General features: G+C 36.4%; 3 protein-coding genes across 6 annotated transcripts; 1 reads left to right on the top strand and 2 right to left on the bottom strand.

The window, feature by feature from the left end:
• Positions 1–50: 50 nt before the first annotated feature.
• Positions 51–5476, bottom strand: LOC113492737 (methionine-R-sulfoxide reductase B1). Of its 3 annotated transcripts, none has more exons than XM_026870370.1 (4): positions 5269–5476; positions 5029–5133; positions 4775–4936; positions 51–666 (listed from the first exon to the last, which is right to left on the bottom strand). In XM_026870370.1, the coding sequence occupies exons 1-4, from the start codon at positions 5354–5356 to the stop codon at positions 485–487; spliced, it is 537 nt and encodes a 178-aa protein (XP_026726171.1). In that variant the 5' UTR covers positions 5357–5476; the 3' UTR covers positions 51–484. The 3 variants fall into 3 exon arrangements, with proteins under 3 accessions (XP_026726171.1, XP_026726173.1, XP_026726172.1); XM_026870372.1 differs by having other exon boundaries at positions 5364–5475; XM_026870371.1 differs by having other exon boundaries at positions 51–630; positions 5269–5472.
• A 700-nt stretch (positions 5477–6176) lies between these two features.
• On the bottom strand, positions 6177–14881 carry LOC113492735. The gene is made up of 17 exons (XM_026870366.1): positions 14423–14881; positions 14233–14358; positions 13829–13966; positions 13611–13676; positions 13362–13527; positions 10626–11265; positions 10225–10400; positions 9880–10022; positions 9604–9785; positions 9296–9400; positions 8715–9061; positions 8353–8523; positions 8074–8266; positions 7759–7930; positions 7487–7603; positions 7245–7382; positions 6177–6481 (listed from the first exon to the last, which is right to left on the bottom strand). Exons 1-17 carry the CDS (start codon positions 14603–14605, stop codon positions 6464–6466), a joined length of 3081 nt encoding a protein of 1026 aa, XP_026726167.1. The 5' UTR covers positions 14606–14881; the 3' UTR covers positions 6177–6463.
• Positions 11336–13351, top strand: LOC113492736. 2 transcript variants are annotated; one of them, XM_026870367.1, is made up of 2 exons: positions 11336–11983; positions 12580–13351. In XM_026870367.1, the coding sequence occupies exons 1-2, from the start codon at positions 11845–11847 to the stop codon at positions 13119–13121; spliced, it is 681 nt and encodes a 226-aa protein (XP_026726168.1). In that variant the 5' UTR covers positions 11336–11844; the 3' UTR covers positions 13122–13351. The 2 variants fall into 2 exon arrangements, with proteins under 2 accessions (XP_026726168.1, XP_026726169.1); XM_026870368.1 differs by lacking the exon at positions 11336–11983 and adding an exon at positions 12001–12486.
• Positions 14882–14915: the final 34 nt, after the last annotated feature.

The raw sequence follows: 14915 nt of genomic DNA, 5'->3' as shown, positions 1-14915 counted from the left end.
TTACTAAATCAGAATCCAATATAGCCCATGGCATAGGCATATTGGATTACTTTGGTAGCAGTATTGTAGTGAAAAATTGTTTGAAGACATGCACTAAATAACAATGACTCGACATGGTAACTAAAAGTATTAGTAGCGACCTCTGTTAGATCCGAACCAAATATTTAACTGAATGTGAAGATTACATAATCAATCTTAGTGAATCTCTAGTAGCATGTATCGTATAAAAATACAATTTGTATATTATTCTAATCAATGTAATTGCTACTTGCATTTCTTCTTTATTTATCGTGTACATGAAGTCGTGAATCCATCAATAACTAGTTGAAAAGAAATTTAAATGTTGAATTGAAATATTATGTATCAGCTACATTCAGTTTTAGCTTTAAATCTAATCAGTATTTCTGCAATTAAAGCATCTTTATATAATATCATTTACACAGAAAATAAGCCCAAAGTCTATTATTTAGGACACCACAACACGTTAATCTTTCCTCTCTTCTGCAGGGATGAAGTCCAATGAGGCAGAATTAATGCAAAAACGTTTTCGCGTGGGCACTGGCCCGTCATCGAACACGTGTCCCAGGTGAGCGGAGCACTTGGAGCATCGCACCTCAGTTCGCACCAAACCTGGCCGTGTTAAAACTAGTAATATATTCGCCCCGACTTTAATTTCACGCACAAAGTCCATTCACCAAAGCCATATATTTACATGTCACATTGAACAATGGATGAAATGAGTACACCCGAATTTGATGTTCACAGAGTTGGTGTCGTGGGAGTGGTGTTGTAGGCAGGCGTCGTCCAACGGCCGCGGCGAGCATCCAGCGGCAGCATCCAGAAGGAGCGCGGGCGGGACGGGACATGGGGCAGTTCGGGTTGCGAGGACAAATGCATATTATTTATCATGCGCATTCCAGAACGTTACAGTGACATCACCATGTAGGCGTGTGCAGTGTGACAGTAGCCAGCAGAGATGCAGCACAATGTTACGGCATCCAAATTGGATTGATCGGTTGTGTATTGTTTGTGATCGCTCAACCAGACCAGTGGCCGCGATTAAAATATGTAAAATAGCATGAATACGTTGCGATTATTTGCGAGTGAAGCGTGTTATGTGTAATGATTTGACACACAGTGCATTTTCAAAGGTTATTTAATTAAATGTGATGAACCAATCAGGGCCGACTTACGTTTGTCGTGGAGAGTCAGGATTGTGTCGGAGGATGGTCAAGGGTACAGGGAAGACAGAAAAGATAAAATGTATTAGCACCAGAATACATTTACCCATCACCAGGTTTATTATAGGGGCATCAATAAATTACATATTTAGAACTTATAATTTCTATACATATGTATGTACCATACTTATTTACTTAAGAATATTTATAGACATTATATTATGTGGATCGTAAAAAATATTCTTTACAGAAAATGAACCTCAGATTATATTCTAAGAGTTAAGAACAACGGTGCTTATAATAAAAAATAACTGTTTATAAATTATCTCGACTTTTAGACTGTAACTGACTTATAACCGCGTTCAAGACTGGTATTACGTTTCATTTAATATTTTATCTATTTTGTGTTGTATCCGCCAGAGATGCTCATGTCATCTTGGAAAATTAGGTAGATAGCCGATAGGTACTATACTATATTATGCAGGTGAACCTTGATATTACATTGTGAGATATGACACTTATTTTGTGTCGGAAAGATCGTAGATAGAAAAAACTACCACACATTGTTGTTTGTGATTAAACACCTCGTATCGTAACGATCTGGTAATGAGCTTACCCTCTGTCGTCACACTTTGCGTAATAACAACTCACTGATCTCTTTATAATCATAGATGGATATTATGCAGGAATTCTCGGTAAGAAACGTGATACCAAACTAGTCGAGTGTGCATTTTACGAGTAACAGAGTGCCTATAATCTAGGTTCAACTGTATAAATAAATATCTATGTGTCAGAGAAAGTACTTAGTGAAACTTAAATACAAAATAAAAATATCTAAATGCATGCTTCTAAAAGTGTTAACTACAAAGCAGCATGCTGTTATAAATGCTTGTTAGTAAGATTCATGAATACCTAGTTATTAATGATTATTTTTTTTCGAGTAAGTACCTATTTGAATAACATACTTACTTAAATAAATTATACCTACATGAAAATGGCCTTGAATAGGTAAGTTTTAGTAATAACAAAATAATACCTGGAGTATTTAATAAAGGAATCTGGTTGTTTGAATAATTTCCTTAATTTCTAAGGGTCCACGTCAAACATGCATATTTATTAGAGATGCGCCGAATAACTATTCGGTATTCGGTATTCGGCGTATTCGGCAATTTTTTAACTATTCGTATTCGGCCGAATTATTCGGTTTGGTGCCGAATATATTCGGTTCTTTTTTTTCCGCCACATTACCCTGTTATAAGTCTACGGAATACTATGAAAAAATTGTTCAATTAAAAAAAACTTTAACTCAGTGTTTATTTTTAACCAAAAATCAACATATTTATTTCTTAAACAACAACATTTTACTTACAACTTCTAGTCATTATTTATTTTAATTTAAAAAACGCTTTAATCAGTCTTTAATCATAAATTATACTTTTAGACCTTCAAATAAAATATTTCAACCATAGAACAAGATAATAATCCCTACTATAATATTATAAATATGAAAGTAACTCTGTCTGTCTGTCTGTTACGCTTTCACGTCTAAACCACTAAACTGATTTTAATGAAATTTGGTACAGAGATAGAGTTGACCTTGAGAAAGAACATAGGATAGTTTTTATCCCGGACGTTTGAAGAGTTCTCTTAGAAACGGGATATAACCGACCTCGACGCGGGCGAAGCCGTGGGCGAAAAGCTAGTAATATTTATTTCTGAAACTAAACAGTTAAAACTTAAAAAATATCATTTTTTAAATGTTTGATCTTGCGGGCGGCAAGTAAGGACATGTTGAAACCTGTTAATAAAACATTGAACCGAATAGTTCGGCCGAATATTCGGTTCGGTAAACTTTAAACCGAATAGTATTCGGTGAAACCACTATTCGGCGCATCTCTAATATTTATATTTATCAAAGTGTAATAAATTTCGTAAGACGGATTCATAGTTATTTTTATCTATTCCTATCCCTATAAATGCGTGAGTAAAATGTCATTAAATACTTAATATTGTTTGAATTGAGAGCAAAAGAGCCCAAAAAACAGTATTTTTAGTAAGTGGCTGAAGTATTATTTACAGAAGTACTCATATTGAAGGATACTTACCTAATAATTTTATATGTCTACTTATATGATACTTGTTTAAAACGCCGCGGCTGTATGAAAATTATATTACAGCAAATTCAAAACATTTACAGAAGCCGAATGTATTTTATATTGATGCTATAAACGTTTTAGTTACGTATATCAGACATACAGTAAAGTAAGAAATCATAATTACGCCTAGTTAGATTCTGCTAAACAATCAATTTCTTAGAAGATGACATTTCACAATGGGAAAAACATATCATGTTCATGCCTTCATTATATAAAATTGTACTTTTATCGGAGATATGGAAAATAAAACTTGTTAAAATACTGTATCGTCTTTATCATATACTTAAATTATTTTATGTTTTGTTGAGTTACAATGACATGCAGTTTTTGTGCCTCAATATGCTAGTTTTTTATTTTACTTGTAATTATATTCTCAACGTTAGTAATGTATATTCAAGTTGAAGGCTATGGTCATGATCACAACACAACATGACAACACTATGTGTATATAAGGCAATGTAATGTATTGAGATGTGGAAGTTGCATTGTATGTCTATATAAGTACGTTATTCAAGGTGGATGTACGTTTTCAAGAGAAGCTCTTGAAAATGAACAGTAATGGATGACTAATGTGTATGTTTGTCTAATACGCAAGACTATTTAAAAAATACGAATGCTGACTGGTGGTCAAGCCTTCAATGTTGATGATAGCCTCATAAATAAACTGTATTTTATAAAATAAATATTAATAAACTTGAATTATTTATACTAATGAAATAATATCCAGCATCCATAATATTGCTGCAAAATTATAATGTCAGAAATGGGAGAGTCTCCAATTCTAATAATAAATGACACTGGCATTGTAGAATACTGTAGGTGGAGTGTAATTATTATTTGAAAGATGATTAAACTAACAATTTATTATGTTACCATATCACAAGGTTACATTTAGGGTTCAATTGGAAGTAGGTCATGTTTGCTTTGTTCAATGACAAGAGTCAGATAATACCATATTATTACGAAGGAAAATACTACCAACACAACATAGTGTTACTAGTTAAATCTAAGTACTCGAGTAGGTAATATGAAGGCTTGGTCATTTATTATTAAAGGTTGAAGAAAGGATATTGATGCACAATGGAAGGGATTAGACAACAACCTTGAATGGAGGCCTGCTTCAAAAACACTATTGTGGACAGTCTTTTGTGTCTAATGCTCTGTGTGTTATTCAATGACATTGAAATTTTATTTGAATGGATGGTACAAATGTTTTTCATGCATGAATATTAGTATTTAGGAAGAAGATGGATATTCATTATTAGCAATCATTAAATGCATCCATAAAAACAAAATTGCAACTAGAATGTAGAGTGGATCCTTCATGAATGTTTGTCAAGATGAAAATATTTCATAGTAGCAACAAGACAGCATAATACAAACAAGTTATTTTGTTTTAATCACATATTTACATTGAAAAAGTAAATGGTTGCATACCTGCACTGGTGTCTTGGTGTAAGGTAACTTTCTCTTTAGCTAGAACATCATTGAATGCTGGCCAGCCACACCCGGAGTCATATTTATTCTTAGAGGTAAATAGATCTTGCCTACAGACTACACAACAGTACATGCCTTCTTCATAGAATTTGTTGTAACATCCTGAAAAAGGTAATAAAATTACAATATACATTTTTTTAAATTTATTTACACTAAAATAAATATTTTAAGTAATGTTTGAGTTTGAATCTAACCTGTAAAAGGTCTTTCGGTCCCAGCTTCCTGTGTAACATGATACTGCAGCGGCGTCAATCTCTTCTTCAGCGATTCTTTATCCTCCATGGCTCTCCACACTAACGCTAAAAACACGAATCAGAAATGATTAACTTCGCGTATCTAACTAACTGGCACATTTCCAAAATAGACCGTGAACGAGGTCCTTCCGTATTTATATATCCATAATATACACACGCGCTAAACATCAAGCGTCGTACCTGTTGTGAATGGATGCTTGAACTGCACGGCTCTGTTCGCCTGCAGCGCCTTCCTAACTATAACTATCGGTCTCAGTAAGACACGCATTACTTACATAGCCTAATGCGTTGCGCAACTGGATGATATGGGTTTCTAATAATAATAAGTTACGATAAGATAGCGAAGTAATGAAGTGAAATCGATGCCACTACTTTGCTTGTCAAATGACGATAACAGCTGTTTGACATTAGTGACACATTTTGACAATGACATTTTTAGTTTCGATTGAAAATAAACATTGTAGTTTTTAATTTTCCGTGCAAAATGCTCTAAAGTGATCGAAAAACCAAACTTCTCATAACTTATAGCAAAATACAATTAACAGTAATAGTGTTTTAAATATAAAAGATAAGATCTTGATTTTGATTTCCCACTTGGCAATCGAATTTCCCTATCCCATTTTACCACCACCAATTTTATCATGAAGCAGAGCTAAGAACTCCCTAGTTTATGTCATCAATATTTTATTTCAGTGCGCTTTCAATTGAGTCCTTACTCGAATGTATCTGTAGACATTCGTTTATTCTTCAGTTTTTAGTCCTCACAACTTTCAAACGGCTCAACCGTTATTCTTACATGACTCTTTAACCCATAAAAAAACTATATTAAAATCGCCTGATCCTGAGCTATGATGCCACAGACAGGCAAGTTATTACGTCGGTGGTGGTTTTTTTTTGTCATTTTCAAAATTAGACCCATACTGGAGTGAAAAATTGATACACATTTGAAAAGATTTATTTTTCATCCTTCCACAAATAAAACCTCAAATTAAAAATGTTATTTTATGTTAATAGTTTTTGACACAGGTTTCTTTACCCCTGTACATTCAAAGTTAGGACTATAAATGGATGTCTATAACCTACCTAATAAAACAAGATTAGTTATTACTTGTATTAATATATTGTCCATTATTCGTCTATAATAAAGATACGCTATACCGAAAATTACAGAATACCGCGAGTAAAGTTGTTTTAATTAGAAAGTCATGAAGACAATATATAGATAACAAAATACTGTAATTAGTTTTTAGATATCAGTCTACTATCAAGTATAGGCACGCAGTTCAGTAATCATTTCCAAATTTAGAATCCACCACGATTTATATTTTTGCTTCAAGATCTGCAAATTGCGTTATAATTAAAACGTTTCGGTCGATCAACCGTGCCTGAGAGCCTGAAAAAGTTAAAGGTTTAGATTAGATTAGGTTTTCTCATGAAAGCTACCTGTGATGACACTTTTCGAATAAAATTATTATAACTGCAGTAGGTACCTACTAGCTGACGTTGGTTAATAAAACCCTGATTTAAAAGTGATTAATGAGTATGTTCTATTATTCCTACGTATCAAGATTATTTTATTATCTACCTAATAGCACAATAGCAACTACATTTTTATAATAACACTAGCCTTTCGCCCGCGGCTTCGCCCGCGTCTATGTCGGTTATAAGAGAAGCGTTTCCAAGAGAATTTTTCAAAAGTCCGGTATAAAAACTATCCTATGTGCTTTCTCAAGGCCAACTCTTTCTCTGTACCAAATTTCATTAAAATCGGTCCAGTGATTTAGATGTGAAAGCGTAACAGACAGACAGACAGACAGAGTTACTTTCGCATTTATAATATTAGTAGGGAAGTAGGGATTATTCGGATTCATAACGCTATATTCGCGACAGGGTTGCGTCGCTCCCGTTGCTAGCAAGTATATGATTACAAGAGAGAGCTGCGTTGGGTCCAAAAGATGTTGGACAATCCCAATAAATACACATGAGTAACCGTTACTAAATAAATAAATTCAATAGCAACTTTTAAATTTGACTGTGTGTTTCCAATTACAATTGTGGCGCATAGTGGCATTTAGAGATTATAATCCTCATCATATGTCATAAGGCAAGGGAGAGTAGTCAGGATTTCAATTAGTCCTATAATAAATGCTTCTTACAGAAAGTGATTCTCTACTTTTCTGCATCTGAGTAAGGACATAGTCAGTGTCGTCCTGCTCAGAGTCCACACAGGACTCGTTTTCTCGCGTCTCTGTGGCCACAGCTTCGTGTCGGGGTTCACGTAGCAGTGGACGCATCTGTAAACAAGGTTCAATAAATGGTTTCATCAGGTCTGCAAAACTATCAGCCAGTTTTTTATAACGCGTAAAGAAGCAACATATTATAGAATAACACATCTTACATCGGTTTGCACCGGCGCGAGGCCTTCCTTCCAAAGGTCTTTGGAGAGTTCCTGTGCCTCAGGTGTCATCCACCTACGCAAGCCACCTCGACGCCGTCGCCACCGCATCGCCAGTCCCTACAAACAGTCAGGAATTGCACTTTTTAAAAAGTTTGAAAGACCTATCTACATTAAGAATAAACCAGTCCAATTTTACTAAAGGGGATACCATGCATACTTACAAGTGCAATTCCTCACTGTTTACAAAGTAAAAGGCAAAATTATAATAATACCTGCATGTCTTGACTGCTAAAGCACTTTTTAGTATCGCTCTTGGTAGACATCACACAAACATTTTTAGTTTTTCCTGTCTTGCAACGAGATATTAATTGTCTGATGGCTTCGTACATAACGATGACAGGGACGATGATAAAGAATACCGCATTCAGTAGAAATTCCATGGGGCTGCAAAGATAAGGCACCATCATTTTTTTTGTCCTGGGACAACTCAGAGCTTGTGTTATGCTAACCAGACAACTGATAAACTTACTTATATATTTCTAAATACGATTAAATAACGATAAACTAAAAAAATATATTTTATTTACAGGCTGATGTAACGGACAGTCCTCTCTCTGGTATCCGGGTGGACAGGGTAGCCATCACAGTCATACTCCACCTTGCGCGAACAGAGGGAACTTTCATAATAGTGGTCTATTTTGCGCGGGATCTGTACCAGTTGGTCTAAGCCCGCGGTACCGACGCAACGAAATATGAGGCCCATAAACGCTTTAATGAGACCTGTAACATGTATAAGTAATAAATCTGGTGGTGTAGTTTTATGTCAAATTAAAACTAAACACAAATTTTATAGCAATTTCAGTCACCAAGTAATAAAAGTGCTATAAGGACGCCAGTAATTATGACGAAAATGTTGATGGTGATATCATCTTCGTAGCAGGCGGAGCGAGCGTGGCGAGTCCTGTCGTGTGGGGACAGCCCTGCGGCCGACTGGCGAGCCTCCGCCATATGCCGGCAAATTAGCTTCGGGTCATCGGCTAGAAACAAATCACAGTACTTACATTCTAAATCACAGTACTTACATTCTAAGAGTTTTTTATTGTCTACCAGCGTTTGCATACTTAAAATTGATATCGTTTTTTTTAAATCTTGTTGCTCTTATAATTAAGCACTTCGCCAGACAGGCAAAAAAGCACGTTAAAAAAATATGTGAGTAATTACAACTAACAGAGGCAGACGCAGTCACAATGCCACACACAGAAGCAACGATCTCCTTTCTTGATAGCGACATCTCTCACAGCCACTGACTTGTCTTCGTCATTAAGTAACGTTACTGCAAAATTTATTACATTGGGTAAAAAATATACACCATATCTAACTTCCCCAAAGTCGGCTATTAAGTATTGGATGTTACCGGAACAGTGTGCGACATCGATGGGGATATCGATAGGCAGCTCCAGCCGCAAACTTCTCGTGTGTCGCGGAGGAATTAGCACAGGGCCGGCCATTGTCACCGCCTGATTTTTGTCGTCCATCAGATCCGATAAGGCCGGGCCGCAGTCTCGTGTCGCAACTCTAAATATTAATATAATAAAACAAGCGTATCAAAACAATAAGACTAGTGAAAAATGTTTTGGTGAAAAAGGGAGGCATTGAAGGCATTGAAACATTCCCAGTGGATTTAGATATTGAATACTGTCCTTATTATTTATACGGAGTCATCATGATTCATCAATTCAGTCATTGTCTTTAGCAAGATTGAGTCTCTGGTTGTTTCAAAATATACGTTAATCAAGATCAAGAAGTAACCTGAAGCGAGCAGCTGCTAAGCCTGTGTTTCCAACCTGCAATGTTATGATAGTTCGTGTTTTTCGTGTGTTGTCAGCTACGGCTATCGCAATTCGCCCAGACGCGCTGTAAATAAAACAAGGGCTGTTGACAATCGAGACTATTTGTTAAGTATTTAAAAAAGCGTCTTTGTATTTTTGTGCTTTTTGAAACGAGCAGGTACTACCATCTCAGATTTACACAACCTAAACCTTTAAAAAAAACAAAGGTAGCTTTTTTTTGAAAATAGTTTTACAGGATATCTCTAGATTAATTTAAAGTTTATGTACCCAATACGAACGAGTTCATTTTCATCAGCTCGAGCTTCTAAATCAATTTGCGCATGGTGCGGACGACGGTGTGGTAAAGTCAGATATTTGTCAGTTCCTTGGAAGGCGATATTTACTTTGTCATCCGCCCCACCTAACAATGCTCTCGATGTTCGTACTACTACCCGGCGACGAGCCTGCAACTAACAATGGAGTAAGAAGCTAAATCTTCAGAGTCGCGACAAAAATAATACTTCCAAAAAGCACGCCTACAACAACAACAAAAATAGGTGGTACTTGTTCGGTTCGGTCGTCAGTCTTGGTAATGAGTTCTGAATCCGTGTTGTTTTCATCGCGTTTATCAATATTCATTTCGTCCACCTTCAAGCCCATGACATCTTCTTCAGGGACTACGATGTATCCACCGTCATCGGCAACACCTACACAATTATACGAATCATGGGACATGGAACTTTCTGCAGGTTTTCGCAAATATAAATAATTTACACATTTTTATAATCGCGTCTTTCATTAGATCTTTAAGATCTACTCAATTTTGGGACCGGTTTTACTTTCTTGAGCTCCTCCCAATTAACGGGCAAATCACAATTGTAGCCACATCCGCAGCGTGTTAACACTTACTATTGTAGTATGTAGCATTTGCTTCTGAGAAGGAGTCAATGTTTGCAGCGCGTATCGGTGCCAAAAGGCAAAGACTAGCCATCGGCAAAGAAAACTCTTCTCTTGGGATCCATTCAGCGGGGCGATAACGCACAGTTAAATCTTGACCAGTCCATTCGGGTGACGTTGAACTTACACTAGAAAAGATTTAAAAAATCATATCTAGACTTAAAACATATCTGCAGTAGTTATCCGTGGAACAAAGTCTACCGAGATATAACTCTAGAAACAGTACGCTAATACGTCATCTCAAAGAGCTATATCTCGTTTTGGCATTCAGTTTCTAATAATTATTTCTTATGAAATAAACGTTGTGATAATAATCTTTGGTTAAAAAGATTTATCTTTTTCTAGCACCATACCTTGCTTGTTCACCTTTGGTTAGATCATTCCACACAGTTTTGCCGTCAGGAGTGCTCAATTTTTCAAACAGCTGTACATGAACAGTGTACCACAATTCGGGATTGCCTATTTCGTAAACAGCATAATCTTTTTCACTAACTTCAGTTTGATCGGAGCTAAAATCATCGCTCTCGTTTTCTGGTCTTTCATTTGTTTCTTTAAGAGCACTACGCTCTTGAACTTCTTTTGATCTCGTAGAAGGAGAATTTGTTTTCGATTTTTCCGATGATTTAATTTTACCAAGTCTGGAAAAACTGTCTTTAGTCATGAACATTTTAAATTTAGATCGAAAGTTTTTCTTGTGACGTATTTTATCCTCAGGTTGAGTTTTAGCATTAGCTTCAGGGTTTCTGGAATTATCTTTATTATGGTTAGAGCTGAGGACAGATCTGCTAGGACCATCGTCGTCTGAACTGTCCTCGTAGTTTTCGGCGCGGAACTTGTCCTTATCCGAGTCCGATATCCGGTAGAAATGTTCTTTAGAGTTCCATGGATTGTTTTCGTCGGTGGATTCTTCGACTAAAATGTTGTGTACGTTGCGTTTATTTCGTTTACCTATAGTAGTATTTAATGCATTGGTACACAAGCTGCGCTTTTTGACTGAAATCAAAGAAAAAACGTAATTCATTCTATTTAGTGCAACACGCTACATAATGAAAGCACGGCAAACAATAGGTACTTACAACAATTTACAAGGTTTTGTTTAAAATTTCGTAGTGATCTATGTTCTATTCAAGCGGTATAGGTGATATAGGTGTCTTACTAAACTGCTACAGAACATTGTTTTTAAATCGAATCCATACAAATTTTACGATAAGTCCGACAAAAATATACAAATACAATATTATTTCCCTTTTTGCGAAAATATTAATTCCTTTGTTGCCGGTAACTTATATAAGGGTGAATACACCGTCCTTGAAGACATCGAGGATCTAATTTGAATAAAATGTGCACATTATCTACATATAAAGAGATGATAATGTTGTTGTAACGCCAGCAGTGATGTGAAAGCGTTCCAACCAGTTTTATAATACTGTCGGCCGGCGTTCAGCACAAAAACCGGTTTGATTGTAAAGGGAGGGCTCCGCACGACTCGCAGAACCAGTCTGTACGCCACCGCGCGGGGCTCATGCACCGTTCTGCAGCTGTTATCGCAGTGCTACATCAGTCTATCAAACAATGTACAAGTTCATAGAAGCCGTACGAGCATACCCCTGCCTTTGGAACCCACAACATCCTAACTACCCCGAGGTGCACGCTCGAAGTCAAGCCTGGCAGAATGTCATCAAAGAAATTAACGACAGCTCCATACCAAACAGTACGTAAATATCGAAAGTTTAAAGAAATATGACCCTAATTGTTCCCATGTAGTTTAAGCAGGATAGGTCGGTTCTGCAAGTGTTTAATACATTTTATAGCAACGCGACGCATTAACAATAACGACGTATTATTTTCGCCGGATGACTTACGAAAACCTGTTTTTGCACGGCGGCTGCCTTGCGTCAATTGTATCTATGTATGTGTACTACAGATAATGTACCTGATTTTTTAATTGGAGTTTTTTTTCATATAATTGTACGTATATTACGTAGTAGGTATTTCTTAGAATCGCAACGCCTGACAAAATTAATATTCACACGCAGGGCCCGCGGTTGCCCGCTCTCGTCGATTTATAGTGCGAATATAATTATCCAAACACAAAGTTAATCTAAAATCTTATTCCATTCAGAAAAGAATTTATGATTTTATTATGTCGCAAGTTACGAGATTAAACTTACTCGGTAATGCGATTATCGATTCAAATGACGTGTATTGTGAAAGGTGTTTTATGAGGCCTTTTTTCCACCTGAATTATAGATTTTAATAATATTGAGGCATCGTAGTTTTTTAACCGTAACATGTTTTGTTTTACAGTAAAAGCGGCACGAACCGAATGGAGGAAGCTTCGTGACAACCACAGAGAAGCATTGAAAAGAGCAAAACTTGGGCAAAACAAATTATTACCCGCTCAAGTAACCACTTGGAAATATGCCAAGGCCATGCAATTTCTTGAACCGCACATGAAATACCGTATAACAGAAAATATTGAAATGGATCCACCAGTAAGCACGGGTTCTAAAAGTTCTGAACACGATGTTTCTACAACGAATGCTGTTGAGGTCATTAAATCCGACATACCTCTTAAACGCCGTTGTCCTGACCACGATCAAACTGCTTCAACTAAAGCCCACCACGAAAAAGACACAGATGCATTGGAATCGTTCTTCAACTGTATACTAAAGAGCACAAGAGACATGCCGCCGTGGATGCAAACACAAGTTAAGAAAAAAATATTTGCTGTCATCATTGACGCAGAGGAGAACTTATCAACACAAGCACAAAAGACACCTGAAGAATATGGAAACAATTTTATTATTGAACATAAAATAAAGACTGAATACTTTGGGGACACGTAATCAGTACTGATGCTACCAGCTACTTGAACAAGGCTATGATCGAAATCGGGAGAACTTCAAATGGGTCCTGAACTCTTGACTGAAATTAATTTTATACTTTTCGCTTGTAATAACATTATTTTGGCAATAAATCATGGCCTAAATATTTAGGCATGAAAAGGAATACATTCCTTTTCTTTCGCACATGTGTTGGGTCCAAATTAACTTATGAAGACTAAGAAACAAATTAAATTGACCAACCACAGCTGCTGGAGTCTTGGAGAGCTGAATTTACATCCGCCAGTGCAGAAGTTTGTTGCAATTCTAAATTTTCTGGCGTGACTGTGTAGCTTGGTGAATGTTGAATGTATTCAATAGTCCAGCCGTGGTCTTCTGAACTATGACTTAAGTCACGTTCGACGCGGTTCTATAATCATTTTGAATCGTTAAATAAAAAATTACAACTTGATGTTATAAAATTTAATGAAGTATTCATTAATAATCACTCACTCTTGTATTTCTCTGACTTTCGCGAAGAGTTCTTCCTTCGGAGTCGATTAGTACACCACTTATAGTCTAAAAATATCAAGAAGTAGGTATAATATTAGGAACTTGTGTAAACTACATTTAATTAATTATTATATATGAATGGGGTTGATGTTACTGCAATTCTATGGGTGCTAACAAAATATTACCTACTTGATTGATATCAATGAACAATTTCTTACATCAACTCTGCGTAGCTTGTAAGCCTGTAGCGGTGGTTCTCTTCGCAGGCGCAGTATGTAGGGGTCGAGGAGCCGTATGCGCTTCTTGTTCACGCCTTCAAAAACGTGCTCAATAGGAAGGTACTCATCCCCCGAACTCTGCTATCAAAATATTTTGATTTGTACCTACCTACTATATGTTTTAAATTATGATCCGACATGTGCACGTATCGCGGACTAGCGCACACCGATGAACACAAAACGCACCGTTGGAATCATCCTGTCAATCATATCGCAAACGCGCCTGCCGTCATTGCCGTGGAGTCATTTATATCAAGAATGCTAGCTAGTCCGTGGTCATCAGTCGTGCAGACTCGTCCGCAATATTCGGATCAATGACACGGTATTTTGATACGAATACTCACATTGGGCTCGCTGGTTATTTTGACAGTAAGAGCTAGTTTTTTGTTGCAGTCGTGAAGAACGCTGTGTTTGAACAGTTCCTCTCGTTCGAACCGGGTCGCTTCGCTGTCGGGTGACACATTTCCTTCCTAATAAAGAAGACTAATCAGCATTTAATTTTATAAATATTTATGGCACAACCTTCTTACTGACCTCAGGTTCACAATTTATGAACACAGATCTCACTTCCAGTTGAGCTTGCTCTTCTGAGCTGAAGTTAATATTATCTCCATTTTCATCAAACACCATTGTTGAGACCAATTGGAAAACTATGAGTAGACAAAATAGTTCAGTTTTAAAACTGAAACAAAAGGCATAATTCAATTTTATCTGCATGTAATACTACGCTATTGCATTGTAGGTAAATCTATGTACCATTTATTCATTATAAAACAACTACATAAGTATTCTATGATAAATAAATTAAACAATTAGTTTGTTACAATGAATAGTACAGAATTAAGTCAGATTCTTGTCTTTAAAGTACCTTCTGAATGACGTTACTATTTTTATTCTCTTTGATGAAATGTGTTACTGCGTGTGAAAAGAGGACGAAAAGCATTTTTCAAATAAAAACACTACGATCTGTCCACTGCTATCAGTAGGCCAAAATTGGGCAAGAGAGGTGGTAGGCTTGGTTTTGGAT

Source organism: Trichoplusia ni, chromosome 4 (genome assembly GCF_003590095.1).
Source record: "Trichoplusia ni isolate ovarian cell line Hi5 chromosome 4, tn1, whole genome shotgun sequence".
Classification (NCBI taxonomy): Eukaryota; Metazoa; Arthropoda; class Insecta; order Lepidoptera; family Noctuidae; genus Trichoplusia; species Trichoplusia ni.
Note: the sequence above shows the minus strand (reverse complement) of the source record. Positions and strands in the feature narration are given on the sequence as shown.

Coding starts and splice junctions, on each gene's coding strand:
- LOC113492737 (XM_026870370.1), bottom strand. CDS start 5,356: ATGCGTGTCTTACTGAGACCGATAGTTATAGTTAGGAAGGCGCTGCAG. Junction 5,134..5,268: donor CAAGCATCCATTCACAACAG/GTACGACGCTTG, acceptor TCGTGTTTTTAG/CGTTAGTGTGGAGAGCCATG. Junction 667..4,774: donor ACACCAAGACACCAGTGCAG/GTATGCAACCAT, acceptor GTGAAATTAAAG/TCGGGGCGAATATATTACTA.
- LOC113492736 (XM_026870367.1), top strand. CDS start 11,845: ATGTACAAGTTCATAGAAGCCGTACGAGCATACCCCTGCCTTTGGAAC. Junction 11,984..12,579: donor CGACAGCTCCATACCAAACA/GTACGTAAATAT, acceptor TTTGTTTTACAG/TAAAAGCGGCACGAACCGAA.
- LOC113492735 (XM_026870366.1), bottom strand. CDS start 14,605: ATGCAGATAAAATTGAATTATGCCTTTTGTTTCAGTTTTAAAACTGAA. Junction 13,967..14,232: donor AAATAACCAGCGAGCCCAAT/GTGAGTATTCGT, acceptor TTTTGATAGCAG/AGTTCGGGGGATGAGTACCT. Junction 13,528..13,610: donor AAAGTCAGAGAAATACAAGA/GTGAGTGATTAT, acceptor AAATGATTATAG/AACCGCGTCGAACGTGACTT.